At 36.3% G+C, this 17,877-nt stretch overlaps 1 protein-coding gene across 3 annotated transcripts in view; it reads right to left on the bottom strand.

Annotated features, from left to right (window-relative positions):
• LOC150105831 (phospholipid-transporting ATPase ID-like) overlaps positions 1–17,877 on the bottom strand; it is a 311,509-nt gene that overhangs the window by 188,512 nt on the left and 105,120 nt on the right. For all 3 annotated transcript variants that reach the window (XM_090394368.1, XM_090394369.1, XM_090394370.1), the window contains one exon: positions 12,917–12,987. In XM_090394368.1, the coding sequence (XP_090250494.1) occupies positions 12,917–12,987 (71 nt within the window). The remainder of the gene's footprint in view (positions 1–12,916; positions 12,988–17,877) is intronic.

Genomic DNA, 17,877 nt, shown 5'->3' with positions numbered 1-17,877 from the left:
ACATTGGCAAATTGTGAAGACAACACAACAAATTCTGGTAATGATGCAGAAGACAGTTTTTCAGCTTTCGATATCTATGAAATCACTATATGTGATTTCATAGATATCATTATTCATAGGTAAGAATTGCCTGAAATGGTGTCAGCTCTGCAGTTAATATTCTTGTTAGGGAGTTAAAAGCCTGAGTTTCTAAGAGGGGAACCCTACTTGCCTGTACCTAAGATCAACTAAACATGGAACTCACTGGGAAGAAGGAAAAGAGTACCATTACTAGAATTGAACTTAGCGCAGTTTTTTTTTTTACTGGACAATCAGAAGAAAAACTGCTTTAAGTTCGATTCTAGTCACTGAGAGGAGGAATTTTTTTAGACTTTTTTTTTTCTCTTCCAGCTGTTCTAGAGTTAATTGATCTTTGGCATAGGCAAGTAGTTTCTTCCCTTTGGAAATTTGGGTTTTTAATATACTGCAACTGAATAAAACTGACCGTAGAACTTATGTTTCAGACAGTAATGTGTCAGGTTAGGGACCACAAGATGGGGGGGGGGGAGTGCTGTCCTCAACATGATGGCTATGAAATCACTCAGAGCTTTGAGCTATCTATCAATAATGGCTGAGGGTGGGGATTGGCTTCCTTATCTCCAGAAAAATTAGAATAAAATTACCTTACCTGCTCCCTTTGGGAAATGAAACACATTAGAGGAGGTTAAAGGGATAAAAATCCCTTATTGTTTTCTTATTAACCTCGCCAGAAAAAAAATAGTCGTTTGGCTTTTCAACATTAGAGGAGGAATTTTTATTTATGTTAAATTAAACAAAATATAAATTACACTTGGATTTAAAAACCTTAAATTTAGAAGAAAATTAAAAGGAAACAATTGTTTTGGAAACCTGCTAAAAAAAACATAATAATTAGCACAACTATCCATATCATTTTAATAAATGATATGGATAGTTAAGTTATTATCAAGTCCATATAAACAATGTGGACTTGATAATAACTAAAAATATTTAATCATTACTTCCTATATTTTGCTAAAGTTAAATTGGCATCTTCAGGGATTAATATACTGGTATTAAAAATATGCATGCAAGCATACTTTAATAACAAAGATGAAAACAGGAGAGAGATACAGGAAGACCTAAAGTCCTACATTATGGGGGCATTCTGATACAACCATATTTGTTGAGGTTGGGATAGTTGGTAAGAATTGCAGCAGATTCGAGGAAAAGCCTCTCGAACTTAAATTTGCTTTGATATTCCTTGAATCTGATGCAGCTCTTACCAGTTATCTCAACCTAAACAAATATAGTTGTATCAGACTGTCCCTCACATGGAAAACGCTTATCCACAGACAGCGTGCCCAATGCCTAGAACACACAACCAAAGCCAATAGGTAGCATAATTAGAGGACTTCAGTCTTCCTGTATCTCTCCTGTTTTCATCTTTGTTAGTAACGTGTGCCTGTGTGCACATTTAATACTCGGCGATTTAACTTCAGCGAAATATAGGAAGAAATAATTAAATATTTTTAGTTATTATCAAAGTCTACATTGTTAATTTCCTTAAACAATATACAATGCTGAAGAATCAACATATAAGCCTAAACACAGCTCTATCTTCACTTCAGAATCACACTTCATTAACTGAACAATTCTGTACCTTCAGTAAAACAGATGAGAAGTGTTTACTATAAGAGAATATTAGTTTTATTTCATAAAGTTCTTCAGTCATATCCCACGGTTCATACCCTATCTAGGATACTACAAATGTTCATAAAGGATTTAAGTGAAGGGGAGTTAGCCATCTGTCATACAGGCAAATCAGCCATGAGAATACACAATTGATAGACGATACTGACGGTGGTGGACAGTAGAGGGTGTGATGTGTTCATGGTAGTAATGGTTACTAAATAGCTTAAGGAAATTACAACGTACAATAGAAAATACATTAAAATAAATTTTAATTCACTTCCAATATTTCAGCAACATCACGTTGCCATTTTCACAGGAACTTAAAAACAAGACACTGCACGTAAGCACAATACACACAGTAAATGAGGACAAAGCAGGAAGCTATTCTTTCTCTTAAAAGTCCTGATAGTGACCCCTAGCAGGCAATGTAGATATTCTTGGCCATTTCAGCTGAAGGTCTTCTGATGTAGGTTTCCCAAATTTGAGGCAGTCTCATGCAACCAAACTTGTTGAGGTTAGGATTGTTTCTTAGGGCTGAGGCCGATTCCATGAATAGCCTTTCATATTTGAATTTACTACGGTGTATTATCGTGGATTTCTTCCACCGTATTCTATGGTGGGTATCCAGAGCATGGCCTGCAAGACCAGGGCTATATTGGTGAAACCGGATGTAGTCCTTGTGTTCTGAAATTCTGATATTAGCTGTCCTGCCTGTTTGGCAAAAGTAAGACAGCTTACAGTTGCAAGGGACCTGGTATACACCAGTCAGGTCTACGGAGGGGGGAGGTTGGTTTTTTGGTAGAGTGGATAAGGGATGCCAGTTTTCTAAATGATCTGTAACAAGAAGTCCGTCATGTTTTTGTAAATTTTTCCAAAGTGCCTCAGATGTAGGGAATGGTAACAGATTTAGAGTAATCCTTGTAGAGCATGGTCTAAAAGATCAGAGTGGCTATATTGGTGAAATCGGATGTAGTACTTGTGTTCTGAAATTCTGATATTAGCTGTCCTGCCTGTTTGGCCAAAGTAGGACAGCTTACAGCTGCAAGGGACCTGGTATACACCCAGCAGGTCTAGGAGAGGGGGGGGGGGTTGGTCTTTGGTTTAGTGGATAAGGGATGCCAGTTTTCTATATGATTCGGTCATGTTTTTGTAGGATTTATGTAATTTTTTCCGAGGTGCCTCAGATGTAGGGAATGGTGATGGATTTAGAGTAATCCTTGTTGTGAAGGGGGGGGTGTTTCTTGCCTTCAATATTTTTTGGATTTTTTTTTTTTTTGGAGGGGGGGGTAGCCATTGGCTGAAAAAGTGTTGAGAATGTGGTTTAGTTCTGTGGTTAGGGGATTGCCATTTGAACAGATAAGTTTAGTCCTGTTGTGTAGTGTCTTAATGACTCCATATTGTTATGCGTCTGTGTGTGTGGGGGGAATTGTTGGTGGATGTATCTGCATGTGTGGGCGGGTTTTCTATAAACTGAGAAAACCAAGGCTCCATCCGGTTGGAGGGTGACTAGTGTGTCTAAGAAAGGACGGCAATTGTACAAAAATGTATGAGATAGACACATCAGGAAGTTTGAGAATTTAAAAAAAGAACTCAACCTCCAAATCACAACTTCCTACCGACACGGTAGTCAACCTTTCTTCACTTAGTTTAAAACATGAAGCACTCGACACTCTCTCACATGGCCACAACTTCGCCATTGCACCCAGAAGAATACCTGCTGAAGACATTATGATACAAATTGAAGGCAAGATACAACACCATCCAAACCACATCACCAACGAGATTAGACTGTAATTGGCTTGTGTTCTGACCAAAGCAAAACCACCAAAAACCAACATGCCCAATAAGGAATTTAAAGCTCTGCAAGAATTAAAGAAAAACAAGGAAATAATCACCAAAGCTGATAAAGGGAATGCCACAGTACTGCTTAACCAAATGGATTACCAGGTAAGCTTAATGCTCTATTGTTAGATCGGGCTACTTACCTCCCCCTATCAAGTACAATTCCCACCAACTCACAAATTAGAAAACTCCACAGGCTCCTTAAGAGAGTCACTTCTTGGCACTGGCAACACACCTTCACACATAAAAAACTCAGCCCACTTCAAAGCCAGCATAGAAAACCTTACACTCCAACACACTGACTTAATGATCAGTTTTGATGTCTCCTCCTTATTCACAAATGTCTCACTCAAAGAATCCTTAGAGCTAATCTAAGCTAAATTTCCTCCTGATATCACAGCCTTATTTCAGTTCACAATGAACTCAGGCTAATTTGTTTGGCAAGGAAAATTCTACAAACAAATAGAGGGGACAGCCATGGGTTCACCACTCTCCCCACCCTTGGCCAACTTTTTTATGAAGACTTTTGAAGAGAAAGCCTTAAACTCTGCCCCACAAAAACCAACTATATGGCTTCACTATGGTAATGATGCATTCGCTATTGGGCCACATGGCTCTGATGCACTCCTCTCCTTCCTAACACACTTAAACAACCAACACCCCAGAATCAAGTTCACCCAGGAAGAAGAGAAAAACAATTGCCTTCCTTTCTTAGACACACTAGTCACCTGCCAACCTGATGGAACCTTGGTGTTCTCAGTTTATAGAAAAACCCAACCACACAGGCAGATACATCCACCAACAATCCCCCTCACAACAGTATGGTGTCATTAAGACACTACACAACAGGGCTAAAACTTATCTGTTCAAATGACAATGCCCTAACCACTAAACCACATTCTCAATGCTTTCTCAGCCAATGGTTATCCTCCCAAAAAATCCAAAAAATATTGAAACCAATACCCCCCCCCTTCACAACAAGGATTACTCTAAATCCGTCACCATTCCCTACATCTGAATCACTTCGGAAAAAATTACAAAAATCCTACAAAAACATGACCTGACTTCTTGTTACAGACCATATAGAAAGCTGGCATCCCTTATCTGCTCCACCAAAGACCCCCCCCCCCAAAAAAAAAACCTGCCTGGTGTATACCAGGTCCCTTACAGCTGTAAGTTGTCCTACTTTGGCCAAACAGGCAGAACAGCTAATATCAGAATTTAAGAACACAAGGACTACATCCGGTTTCACCAATACAGTGTTGGATTCTGATTATGTAGATATTAGAGTAATTATTATTTGCTTCAGAATCCAACATGATCTTCCATCACAAAGGCTACATTTGTAAATATTATTTAATGTAAATAACTTAAATTATAATTTGAAATCATGTAATTACCTTAATTATATCTAATATTTAATTGTTTAATCAAAGATATGTGTTAATAGTAATAAGATTCTGTATTAAATATTAAGCTATTTTATTTATTGTTATGTCAATATTATAAGAACTTATATTTGTAATTTAACTACGCATTTATTAAAAAGCAAATATTCTAATTATTCCTGTTTTGCGAAAGCTTAATGTTATGTAATAACTCAATGTAGTTGTATAGCCTAATGTAACATTCGCGAGAATGTTTACGTTTATCGGTTGTTCATAGAGACTCGTGAAATAAACGAGCGCGAGTGAAGGAGAGCGTGGGCTAAATAAGAAGAGAAAATATATACGTAGTAGAGGAGTCGGAACGGAATTTTGGAACTAAAAGGTAGCAAGGAGATAAACTAGAGAAGTAGAAGTAAATAAAAGGTTCTTAAGGGTAGGAGCTGAGTGGATATTTTTTTTATAAGTGAGCAAGGACGAAACGAGCTTTATAGTTAGCTGAAAGTATAATCAGCAGTAATAATGAAAAGGAAATTAATACTACAATCAGATAAAATAAAAAGCTGGATGTTTAAGGAAGAATTCTGAATGAACCCGGCTATTCTAGAATTGTGGCTTATTTCCGATTTATCCTAAAAAGAACCTCATGGTGTTTAATTAGTTTATGAGTGGTAACGACAATAGTTGAAGTACCCTGTAATTGAAGTCTAGAATTCTGAAGTGCGTTTGATAGTGCTTTAAGTATAACCGTGGATAAGTCTTGTAGATGTGTTTTTATTAAGTAAGATAAATAAGTTCCAAAGGTTTGCTCACAACATAATTGATGTACTAGGAACTATTTCCGGGTAGGTCTTTCATAGTGTTTTATTTCATTGCTTGAAGAATTGTGTGTTAATTACGCTATGCTTAACCTAACTTTAACTGTGGAAACTCTTCGTGATTGAGAGTTGGAGATAAGAATTTTTGAAAGATATTTTTCAGCTATTAGTGCCTGTGATACTTTGAACTTATAGCATGACTGAGAAATGTGTGAAAACTGATTAGATTGGATGTTCTATTATATTTATTTAAGTGTAGAAACTTTGTAATCCAGAAGCTAAGAAAGTGCATGTGAAGACTTGGAAGATTGTGCTAATGTGATTAACTTGACTTAATGTTTGACTTGTTACTACTATTAAGAATTAGAAGTAAAATTTATGTATGTGTTATATGACCTATATTAAATGCTTCATTTGTTAATCTAACTATTGTATTTGCCTGAATTTCTTTTTACTGCACCGTTCACAAAAATTCGAATCTAGCAGGAATCCCAGAAAGAAAATAAATACTTCGGCCTAAATGAATGAAAGGACTGCTAACTAACTTTGAATTGATCCTACTATTTCATACAGACTTATCTAAGGATAGAGTGGTGCAGTATAATAGAAATTTCTCTACCCTTGGATTAGTGATCAATTTACAATTAGTTGTGTTTTATTTTATGAAAGTGACTTGTAACAAGATGGCGGATTCGAACACAACATGAAGAAAACAACGTCACGACAACAGCAACTCTGGTCTTGCAGACCATGTGCTGAATACCCACCATAGAATACGGTGGAAGGAAGCCACAATAATACACCGTAGTAAATTCAAATACGAAAGGCTATTCATGGAATCAGTCTCAGCCCTAAGAAACAATCCTAACCTCAACAAATTTGGTTGCATGAGACTGCCCCAAATTTGGGAAACCTACATCAGAAGACCTTCAGCCCAAACAGCCAAGAATACCTACATTGCCTGCTAGGGGGCACTATCAGGACTTTTAGGAGAAAGAATAGCTTCGTGCTTCGTCCTCATTTACTGTGTGTTGTGCTTGCGTGCACGTCTTGTTTTTAAGTTCCTGTGAAAATGCCAACGTGACGTCACCGAAATATTGGAAGTGTATTAAAATTTATTTTAATGTATATTCTATTGTACACTGTAATTTCCTTAAGCTATTTAGTAAATATGTATAACCAACGTCTAAGCCTTTCCACGTTGTGTAGTTGGAGGATTAAGTAAGGGAGCCAGCGAGTTATAGAGGAGTGGTGTGCCCTCCCGTGATAAGTCCTTGGAGGTGTCAAGTAATAATAATATACAAAACGCGCAGGCATACAGAATCTGTAGATAGGATTAACCATCTACCATGGCATTATTTAGATTTTTATACAGCCAAGATACTGTGTCCTGACAGGCAATTAAGCCTACCTTTATTTCATGATGAGATAAACATAGCAGTTTTCTTCAAAGATAGAAAAATGTGCCCTAAAATCAAGACTGCGGTGGAAATTCTCTCTTGTTAATCAGTTTCTTTATCTTTATGCCTGCATTAAGATGAAACATTTCATCATTTGTGTCATAAGGATCCTAAGAGACAGAACCCATGTAATCTCAACTTATAAAAAGAAGAGAATAGAAAGCATTCTATTCTCTTCTTTTCTGCAATATTAAAAATTTCTTATCAGTATTTGATAAACATCTATACAAAGAATGTTATATCAAGCAATACAAATACCATTCAACATGAAGGCTATAAGGAATAAATTCACACAATATATTACAATGCATACATTTTGGAATTATCAGTATTGTAACATTTTATATAACTTGAAATTCAAGAGACAAATTATCAATTTCATACGAAACAAGATATACAAAACATTTTCACATAAAATGTCTGTTTATATATAATGATTATGCGAGTCTCATGTTATGCTCGGATGAATACTTAGGCACTGATTATTATTACTACTATTATTATCCTAAGACCCCTATGGAATCAGACTGATCTGGGAGGTCCCTTTTATCATACATAGGCACTTAAGAGACAGAATCTTAAGACTCATACATGCCTTAAACAAATTCCAATTCTCTGCAGACACCACATTCTCAGGCAATTGCATTTCAATCATTCACAACTCACCAAGCAAAAAACCTGCTTCTCACTCCCATGCTCACATCCTCCTTATACAGCTTTCAGGGATGACCTCTTGTTCTTCCCTATCTCCCACCATTTTAAGAAAAACCTCTTCAATGTTAATTCTATAACAACGACTGATTATCACTCATGTTTTAAAGGAAAACAGATAATGAGTAATAATTAACTTTTATTCAGTTATTAACAGCAGCAGTTGATAATAGCAGTATTCTCTATGATGGTCAGCATGGATCTGTTAGAGGAGGTTATATTTACGTAATCTGCTTACGTATTACAAGGTGATGAATTCACTAGATAAGGGAGATACATAAACAGTAAAAGTGGTATACTTGGTTCTTTTAGAGGTTTTTGATAGATTACCACAGAAGTTGGTAACTAAACTGAAACAGAATAGGACTGAATAAGAGATTAGTAAGTTGGATAGCTGACTAGCTATCAAATAGGTATCAGCAAGTTGCACATGGAGGAGCGATCCCAAAAAGAGGAAAGTCGCTAGTGGAGGCAAGGTCTATTTTGGGGCCATTATTATTATTATTACATGACACCTGCAGGGAGTTCATGGACTCATCGAGGGAGGACACTTGCTCTACAACATCTACAACGAACAGCATCTGCACCAATGCCATCTATCGGTGACCACCACCAGCATTTTCACAGACAATCACAAACATCCATGCCCATGGCGGGATTCAAACCTGCAGCCTTTTGACTGGAGAGTGGATACGCTAACCACTCGGCCAGCCAGGCCAGTTATTGTTTAACTTGTATGTTAATGATATTCAGAAGGATTATGAGTAACTCAAAATATGCAGAGGTTTGCTGATAATGCAAAGCTGGGAAGGGAAGAACTATGAGAAGTAGAGCATATGTTGTGGCCTAAGAGGAGCATCTCAAGAGTATGAGAGTGAACAAGTGAGTGGAGCTATCGGTTTAATGTCACAAAGTGAGTATCTTGAAATTTGGTAGGCAGGATTGGCATGCAGAGTATATAATTAATGGAGAAATTTTGAAAGATGTGGAAGAGATGAGATCTGGGAGTGATGGTGGACAGAGACTAAGTTTAAGGTCACAATCACGATAAGAACAACAGGAGATTATTGCAATGAGGAGGAGGAGCTTGGCATGCAGAAGCCAAGAGATTATGGTTCTTTGTATAAAGGCAAAAGGAACCATAACCTTGGTTGGCTGCATCATTAGCAAACTAGTTCTTCAATCAACAGGCTGTGAGTTCGAATCCCACCATAGGCATGGATGTTTTTAATGGTCTTTTGGGAGATTAATTTCATCACCTGGTGTGAGACCACTGTCCCACTTATTGGAGGCCTGAAGTGGCTTGAAAAGTTCCATGTTTGGTCCTAGACTGTGTAGACTATACAAAAAATAAATTAAAAATACAAAAAGACTTTGTTGTATAATGAAATCTGTGGAGCATTCATGACTAAACATACACAATTAATAATATCCTAATGATGTCATAAGTATCATAGGACATCGTCAGTACAGTTAATTCAAACAATACTAGGAATCGCATACAGTTAGGGCACATGCTTACAATGGAATCCCTCTATGCATGCAGTAGCGTGTTATAGAATTAAGATATATCTGGAGAAAAAAAATAAGATAACATATATAAAATTATTTTACACAATTTAGGATGACAATTTCCCAGACTTTAGGGATAGTAAGAACGTCATTACGGTTTAAACTGGGTCTGTGACGTAGGGCTTTAGCACTTTCTTTATATAAAGATCTACGTAGAAGTTTGATCTTTTTCCAATGGATCCTATGTTTAGGTTTTCAATTCTGTGTTGTGCGAGGCCAGATTTCTGCGGTTTGATAAGACGGATATGGTCTTGATGTTCCGAAATGCGTTTGCTAATAGATCTACCTGTCTGTCCATAGTAGGACAATTTACAGGAACATGGGACCTCGTACATGCCAGGTATCATCACAGGTGAGAGTTTGTCTTTAGGAGAAGGTAACCAATTGTAGATCTGGTTGATTGGTTTGTAGGTAACAGCCAATTTATATTTCTTCATAATTTTTGAGACGTTCAGAGATGCCTTTGACATAAGGTATGGGAATCCTATGGGCTTGTTCTTCTCTAGGTTGATATGTGGGAAAATGACTGATGATTTTTTGAGTTGTTTTTGGATTGTATCCATTTTGTATGGCTGTATTTTTGATTATTTCCAATTCTTGGTTAAAGATTCTTCAGAGGAGTAAAATCTATATGCTCTAGTTACTAATGATTTAATGATGCCAAATTTTTGAGATGGATGATGAGCCGAAGAATTGTGAATGTAGCGACCTGAAAATGTTGGCTTACAATAGACAGAAGTGGAGATAGAACCATCTTCTTTTCTTTGGATGTGTATATCCAGGAAGGAGATATCCTGTGGAGATTCTTTTTCTAGCTCGAATTTGATGCAAGGATGAAGGTTGATTTTATTTAGAAAAAAGTATTCTTGTTTAGAATGACCCCAGACAGCATACGTCACCAACATATCGTAGCCAGATTTTTGGTTTAGGATTAAACGTGAAAATTTTTTCTTCAAGGTGTTCTAGAAAAAAGGTTGGGCAGGTTTGGTGATAAGGGAGACCTCATTGCTGTTCCTTCCTCTTGCTTGTAAATTTTCTCTTTCCAATAAAGTATCCAGATGTAATAACAAATTTGAATTATTCAACAATATCAGATGGAAATTTTTCAGTTAGTAAGTCTATTGTTTCCTTATGGGGAGTATTAGTGAAGAGGGAGATAATTTCAAAACTAATTAGCATGTCAGTTTCCAACAGTTGAATGTCTTATTTATGCATGAAACTCTGTGGAATTTTTAATTGACAAGGCTGAGTGGCCTATGAGAGGACGGAGAAGGTTAGACAAAAATCTTGATAATTTAACATGCACCATATTTACAGCGCATGTTAAGCATGCACCCTAACTGTATATGATTTCTAGTATTGTTTGAATTAACTGTACTGAGGTTGTCCTATGATACTTAGGACGAAATATTTACTTATTAAAAAATGTATTACTGTGGTTACATGCGTATGTTTAGTCAAAAATACAAAAAAATGTAAAACTGATAAAAATAGAAAAAAAAATCCTTTGCTCACCCACAGTACAAAATGCACTATAGATTTGCAAATAACCTTGTAGGTGGGGGAAAAAAAAAAAAACTGGTTGAAGAGGGGCAAGGAGGAGGATATATTAGAGAGAATGTGGGATATGATGACAAACTGAGAGAACCATCTGATCAGAAAAGAAGAAAAAATATGACTGAGATGCAAGTTGGCAACAGGTCTGTGGTCAATACGACATCCCTGTATAAGGAGTATGTCAGCAAGAGAGCGAGTTCTTTGCATGAAAGGTGGTTGGCGAGTGGGAATGCACTGGTTGAAAGTATGGCGAGTGCAGAAAATGTGAATCGGTTTAAAGGTTAAAAGATCTTTTTTTGCATGGGTTAGTGGACTTCCTGTGACTCCATGGAGGTCTGATGTTAATAAGGATGTTGAACTCTTCCATACATAAAGCATGAAAAAGATAAAATAGCACATATGAAATTAAAAAATAATGGAGCTATGCCTTTAACCACATAACTGCAAATGGTGGATGAAATATAATCATCTTAGACATATAATACATACACATATGCAAACATGTATATCCATTTCAATGGTATCTCAATTTTAGTGCTACACAATGCACTGATGTTTTAGTTGATGAAAATAAATATCATAGTTAGTTGGTTAAAAAAAAATCTTTATTCTTATATCCTTGAAATCTGATCACCAAAGAAAAAAAAATAAATAAACTGAAAGAATGAATTGCAAACTAATTTGTCCTAATTAATAGTTACTCATTTATGACTGACAGACTGGGATACATAAAAAACAAAGGAGAAAAAAAATTGGAAGAATGGGAAAAATTAACTTCATAAGAAAATTTATGTTTGGTGAATGTCATGTAATGCTTGGGAGGGATACTTACACAATGATTATCACTTATGTTTAAAGGAAAAAAAACAAATTAGAGATAATAAACTTTTATTCAGTTATTAAATTATTGAAATGAAATTTTGCCTATTACCTAAAGATTGTCCATGCGATTAGCCTAGTGGCTGTGAGATTCGCAACCATGTGCCTGGGGAAGGAGTGTCCTAGGTTCGATTCCCATCAGATACATGAGGAGTTAAGGATCTTCCTCAGCCATAGCTAAGTTAGCTGGTCTTGGGCATGGGTAGCAGGGTTTTTTCCCCAGTTTATCCTGGGGTTTTTCCTCCTGCAAAACAGGCAAACCGGCCCCAAGAACACACGCTTCGACAGACATGGGATACTACCAGAAATAAGGAGCAACCAACCTATTCCGTGGGATTATTGGTTACAGAAACTTATGCAGTAAAATGTGTAGGTCGGCGTGAAAGCGTAACATACGATGACCTAAAGATCTTCACAGGTAGTACAAAAATATGAAATAAGTACACAAATGCAAAAAGAAGCAAGACAAATGGCAAATCTACAGTCATTACTTTATAGTTGCACTTACGTATATATTACGTAAGTGCAACTTACGTAATATATACGTAAGTGCAATATATTACAATATATTACGTATAATACGTAATATATTTAATACTTACTTCCACAGGTGGACTGTTCAACTGCTTTTCATGATAAGTTTCATATTTTTGGTAAAGTGAGGAAATCGTATAGATAGGTTTGTAGAGCTGTGGTAGATTCCAAAAACAGTCCGAGATTTATATCCACATCTGTGTACTAGAGGTTAAGAGAAGTTTTTCAAAATAATTCCAATTATCTGTGTCAATGGTATGGACTGCAACCCCAGAGGAGCTGTAGTATAGGTACTAACCAACCATCCAATGACCTCCCCACTACTCCAGCTCCCACTATTATTCTTTGAATGTTATTCTGAGGACGGAGTACATACCACTGCCACCTGGGATAGAGTTTCTGCTAGTGGAAGGCCAGTAATATATTAGTAATAATAAAAAGATTTAAAATTCGTGATGGAACTTACCCATCCAGCTCTGCTGTTTCAATATAGCATAAGCCATTAGGTTCACTTGATGATAGTAAAAGAAGATCAGCCTTATACAAAAATAAAATGAAAAAATAACTAAATTATATACGAATTTAAAAATATTCCTGCAACTGTAATAGAATTTAAGTTTGATGAACTAGTAACTTAAAATATCAATCCATATCAATTATTTTAACTGTAGATATATATCAAAGAAGCAAACATGAAATTATTAATATAATTAATGGCTATTTTAGCCTGTTTTTGTTTAGGAGTATATTTAATACATTGGCTAACATAACTCAAAAAGGGGTATATATTTTAGGGCATTATGGGCGAGTATAGAAGGCAATTATGGCAGAAATAAAAAATGTGGAAAAATTTTATATATACCTTGTTTTTGGTTTAAAGATGCCTTCTAAATCCAAGCTCTTGCTGAAAGGTTGTATGTAAAGGGGGGGGGGGGGAGGAAGAGGGAAAGAACATGGAGATGTGCTTGAGACACGGGAAATAAGTTTGGAAACCCGGGTTACTATTAATAATATATATATTATTTTGTTGTGGGGAGAGATATTTTGTTGTGGGGAGAGGGAGGGGGAAAAACGAAGGGTATCCTTATGTGGAAACTGGGGCAAGGGTTTACGGGGTGTGGACCGTTTCGGTCATCGTCTGACCATCGTCAGAACTTTGTAGGAATGACTGTAGGGCTATGTCAAGGCTGCAAGTTGCATCTGCCAAATTTGGGCATTTGTTGTCGCTAAATGGCTGGAGGCATGGCTTAATTTGTAAGTTTTGGAACGTCCAACATTTGGAAATTAGGTAGGGGCGGTGGACGTTGATAGAATTTCCATCGCATTTTATGGCAATAGTTTCCGATATTCTAAGCACTGTTTCGTTTTCTTGTTTGTCAATGATTATGGCTTTGTCAATTTGGGGGATGTGTTTTAGTTCAAGGGCATGAGCTGCAATTTCTGTCTTCCCCGTATTCTGTGTTTTATTTTTCTTTTTGACGTTGCGATGTTTTTTTGTGTTCAGATATTCTGGAATGGGAATATTGCAATCCCTGAAGTGCTCTTGTAGCCTAGTCCATAACGACCTAATTGTAGAGCCCTTGCAGGTGACGTCACAGTCTTTTTGACAAGGAAATTTGTAGACTACGTTGTGGTGTTCGAATATTTCTTTGTGAGTGAGAGATTTAGTAGGTTTTAGGAGAGTTGCTAATTTTTGATTTGTGGTGAATACTAGCTTATAGTCCGTGTTTTTGAAAATGTATTTGTAAGCCTTGTATGTGTTTTGGATGTATGGCAATTTGATGACCATACGTGTCGGGAAGTCTGCTTTTGTTGTATTATTGTTGAGACGGGATTTTGCCATATAGTTCACGTAATTTATTAGATGTGTGGGGTAGGTGCGATTTTTGAAAACCTGTGTTAAGAAAATTGCTGTTGGTTGAGAATTTGTAATCATTGATAAATTGTGATAGGATGACTGATTTTTTAACGGAATACGGGTGGTATGAATTGAAATGGAGGTAGTTTCCGACATGTGTGGGTTTGTGGAATATCTTCGTGGCTATTCTGTTATGGCTTCTGATTAATGTAAGATTTAAGAAATTGATGGATTTGTTCTGTTCTGTTTCCATGGTGAATTGTAGTCTGTTGCTAAAATCGTTGAGGGATGTTTGTAAGGCGGAGATGTGCAAGGGTTTGCCAATGCATAGAATATCGTCTACGTATCTGCCATAGAAGGTGATGCTGGGGGGGGGGGGGAGTAGAAGTGATTCAATGTGTGCCAGCAATAATTCTGCTAATTGTCCACTGATGTTTAGGCCCATTGGGAGACCGAAAATTTGAACATATAAGGAGTTGTTGAATTTAAAGAAGTTGGCGGATATTGTGAGTTTAATCAAACTAATGATGTCATTTGGTTAGTTTAGTGCATGTGTGTAGGGTGTGGTCCTCAGAGAGTAGTGTGTGTACGATGTCTAAAGTTTTGGGAACATCCACGTTGGTGTATAATGAAGTTGCATCTAGTGAGGAGAGGATGTCATCCTGGGATGGAGTAGTGTTGCTTAATTTCCAGAATAGGTCATCTATATTTTTGATTATACAGATAGACGTGGTTAGTAGTGGTTTGATGAGTTTGGCAACAAATTTTGATAAGGGAGCTGTGGTGGTGTTCTTGTAGGAGACTATGGGTCGTATCGGGTAACTGTCTTTGTGGGTTTTGATGTTCCCAAACATATAGGGGGTGCGTGTAGTGCGGGGGGGGGGGTTGTGTCTCATTGTGGTTTTATCTATTTTGTTTTGCCTTTTTAAGGTGTGTAAGGTGCTGTTTATCTGTTTTATGAGGTCGGGGATAGGATCATTATGAATTATTTGGTAGGTGTGTTGGTCGTTTAAGACGGCCATTATTTTGTTGTGGTAATCAGTTTTATTGATGATGACAACGGTGTCTCTTTTGTCTGTTTTTGTGATCATGATATCAGGGTTCTTTTTTAACAAAGTTCCGACGATGGTCAGACAATGACCGAAACGGTCCACACCCCGTAAACCCTTGCCACAGTTTCCACATAAGGATACCCTTCCCCTTCGTTTTTCCCCCCCTCTCCCCACAACAAAATAATATATATATATTTATATATATATTATTAATAGTAACCTGGGTTTCCAAACTTATTTCCCGTGTCTCAAGCATATCCCCGTGTTCTTTCCCTCTTCCCCACCCCCCCGTTTACATACAGCCTTCCGACAAGAGCTTGGATTTAGAAGGCATCTTTAAACCAAAAACAAAGGTATGTACAAAATTTTTCCACATTTTTTATTTCTGCCGTAATTGCCTTCTATACTCGCCCATAATGCCCTAAAATATATATATACCCCTTTCTGAGTTATGTTAGCCAATGTATTAAATATAAGGGACACTCCTAAACAAAAACAGGCTAAAATAGCCGTTAATTATATTAATAGTGTTTAAGAGTAGCAGCATGGGAATTTCCCAGAAACTATACTTAATGAAATTATTAGTTCTACTTATACCTGCAATTAAAAAAAAAATTAGAAGTTATATGTTTCATATAATTCTTTTTCCATACCTTTCAGTGCACTCACTGCTCATTATTATTCCATGAATAATTAAAGTAAGCTTCTATCAAAAGGAAAAAAGAAAAGAGGAAAAAAAGCAAGATAGGTAGAGAAGGAATGATATATGAGGATGATTCCTTGTGAAGGCCAATCTGTGCAGGATTCAGACATGAGAATTTCAAAGCTATGACTGCATATTAAGTTGCAGAGGAAATTATTAATGACTGAAAGAACTTATATATCCAGCTCTGCTGTTTCAATATAGCATAAGTCATTAGGTTCAGTTTTTTATAGTAAAAGATCTATAGTTATGGCTACTCCACAGGTTTCATTATACAAGAAATGTTAATGACAATAAATTAAGTATAAACCACAGAAACAAGTCAGAAATGCAACAAAACAAAACTTGAAAGAAGAAAAAAAAAACAATTTAGCTAATTTTCAGCAAGCATATAGTACTGCTGTTAGGTTTCATAAGAGTCAGTTTTCATAAGAAAAGCAGAACTGCATGCCAGATGATATATGTTACCTTTCTTTTAAGCTTGCACAGTGATCCGAATGCATTTTTGAAAATTATGGAGACAACTACCATGTTTGAATAAAAACTTCAGTTTAATATAACTAAAATCTACATTCGACGTTTAGACCTTTATGTCAAGGTCATCTTCTGGAGCATACAACTATACACAGGTAGTTGTCTCCATAATTTTCAAAAATGCATGATATATGTTACTTGAAAGTTTACAGTGAGGACCTACATGAAAACTAAGTAATTCCGTCTTACAATATTGTAATGCGACAAAGATAGATAGAACATAAAATAAGAACAAACAAGATAATGAACAGCTTTGCAGATAGCTGGTGGGCCAACTATGATAAGACAAAAGGTTAAATTATTAACATCATTAGACTCCATGGCATCAAAAGATCCAATCACAGAAAATCCTCATTGTCAGATATAAAACTCGCTGAACTAGCTTCAACTCATTTATTTCCACATTTGCCAAGCTCTTAGGTAATGTAACACTATCACTTTTAAATTTTCAATGCAAAGAATCCTCCCCCCAACATACCACTGCTCACACCCTCTGAGAATGGCCTCTTTTCTATCAGTCTCCTCTTTATGAAAAATCTCTTCACATTTAACTAATAATAATTCCTTATCTTACATTGCTGTATGGCACTTGTCTAATAACTAATACATGTTAAGGAGGAAACCAATTTTGTTGTCAAATAAATCCTATGAACTTGGTTTCTGGTGCAACTGAGATTAACCAAAGCTATTGATAAAACGAACAACATTAAAACCGAGGATTTCAGAGTCGAGAAAGGTGTAATGTAGGGATGCCCTCTCTCACCTCAACTCTATCACCTTCCTAGAAGTAGTCTGTAAAACCACAGCTGATGAACCAGGTGTAAAAATCAATGGTACCAACATTAATCACATAAAATACGCAGACGATATCATTATTTTAGCAGATTCTAAACCACAACTAAAAAAAACTATTAATATTTTAAATGACTCTTGTAAAACTTATGGTATGAAAATAAATCATCATAAAACAATAATAATGAAGATAGCTAGAAAAGAAGAAAATATTTCTATAAATCTCGAAAATCACCTGTCGGAACAAGTTAATAAATATTTATCTTGGCAGTCTTATATCTAGTAACCTCAACAATATGGAAACAGTAAAACACAGGCTAAACCTAGGTTGGACCAATATGAATAAACTAAACAAAATATGGAAAAATAAAAAAAATCAAACGAGTCTAAAATTATATAAAACAATTATTATCCCAACAGCTACTTATGCTTCAGAAGCCTGGAGATTAACTCAACAACCAATCAAGAAACTTCAAGCATTTGAAATG

This window comes from Typopeltis vanoorti, chromosome 6 (assembly GCF_054136105.1).
Source record: "Typopeltis vanoorti isolate ZY-2024b chromosome 6, IOZ_Tvanoo_1.0, whole genome shotgun sequence".
Lineage (NCBI taxonomy): Eukaryota > Metazoa > Arthropoda > Arachnida > Uropygi > Thelyphonidae > Typopeltis > Typopeltis vanoorti.
This window is presented reverse-complemented; position numbering and strand designations above follow the sequence as displayed.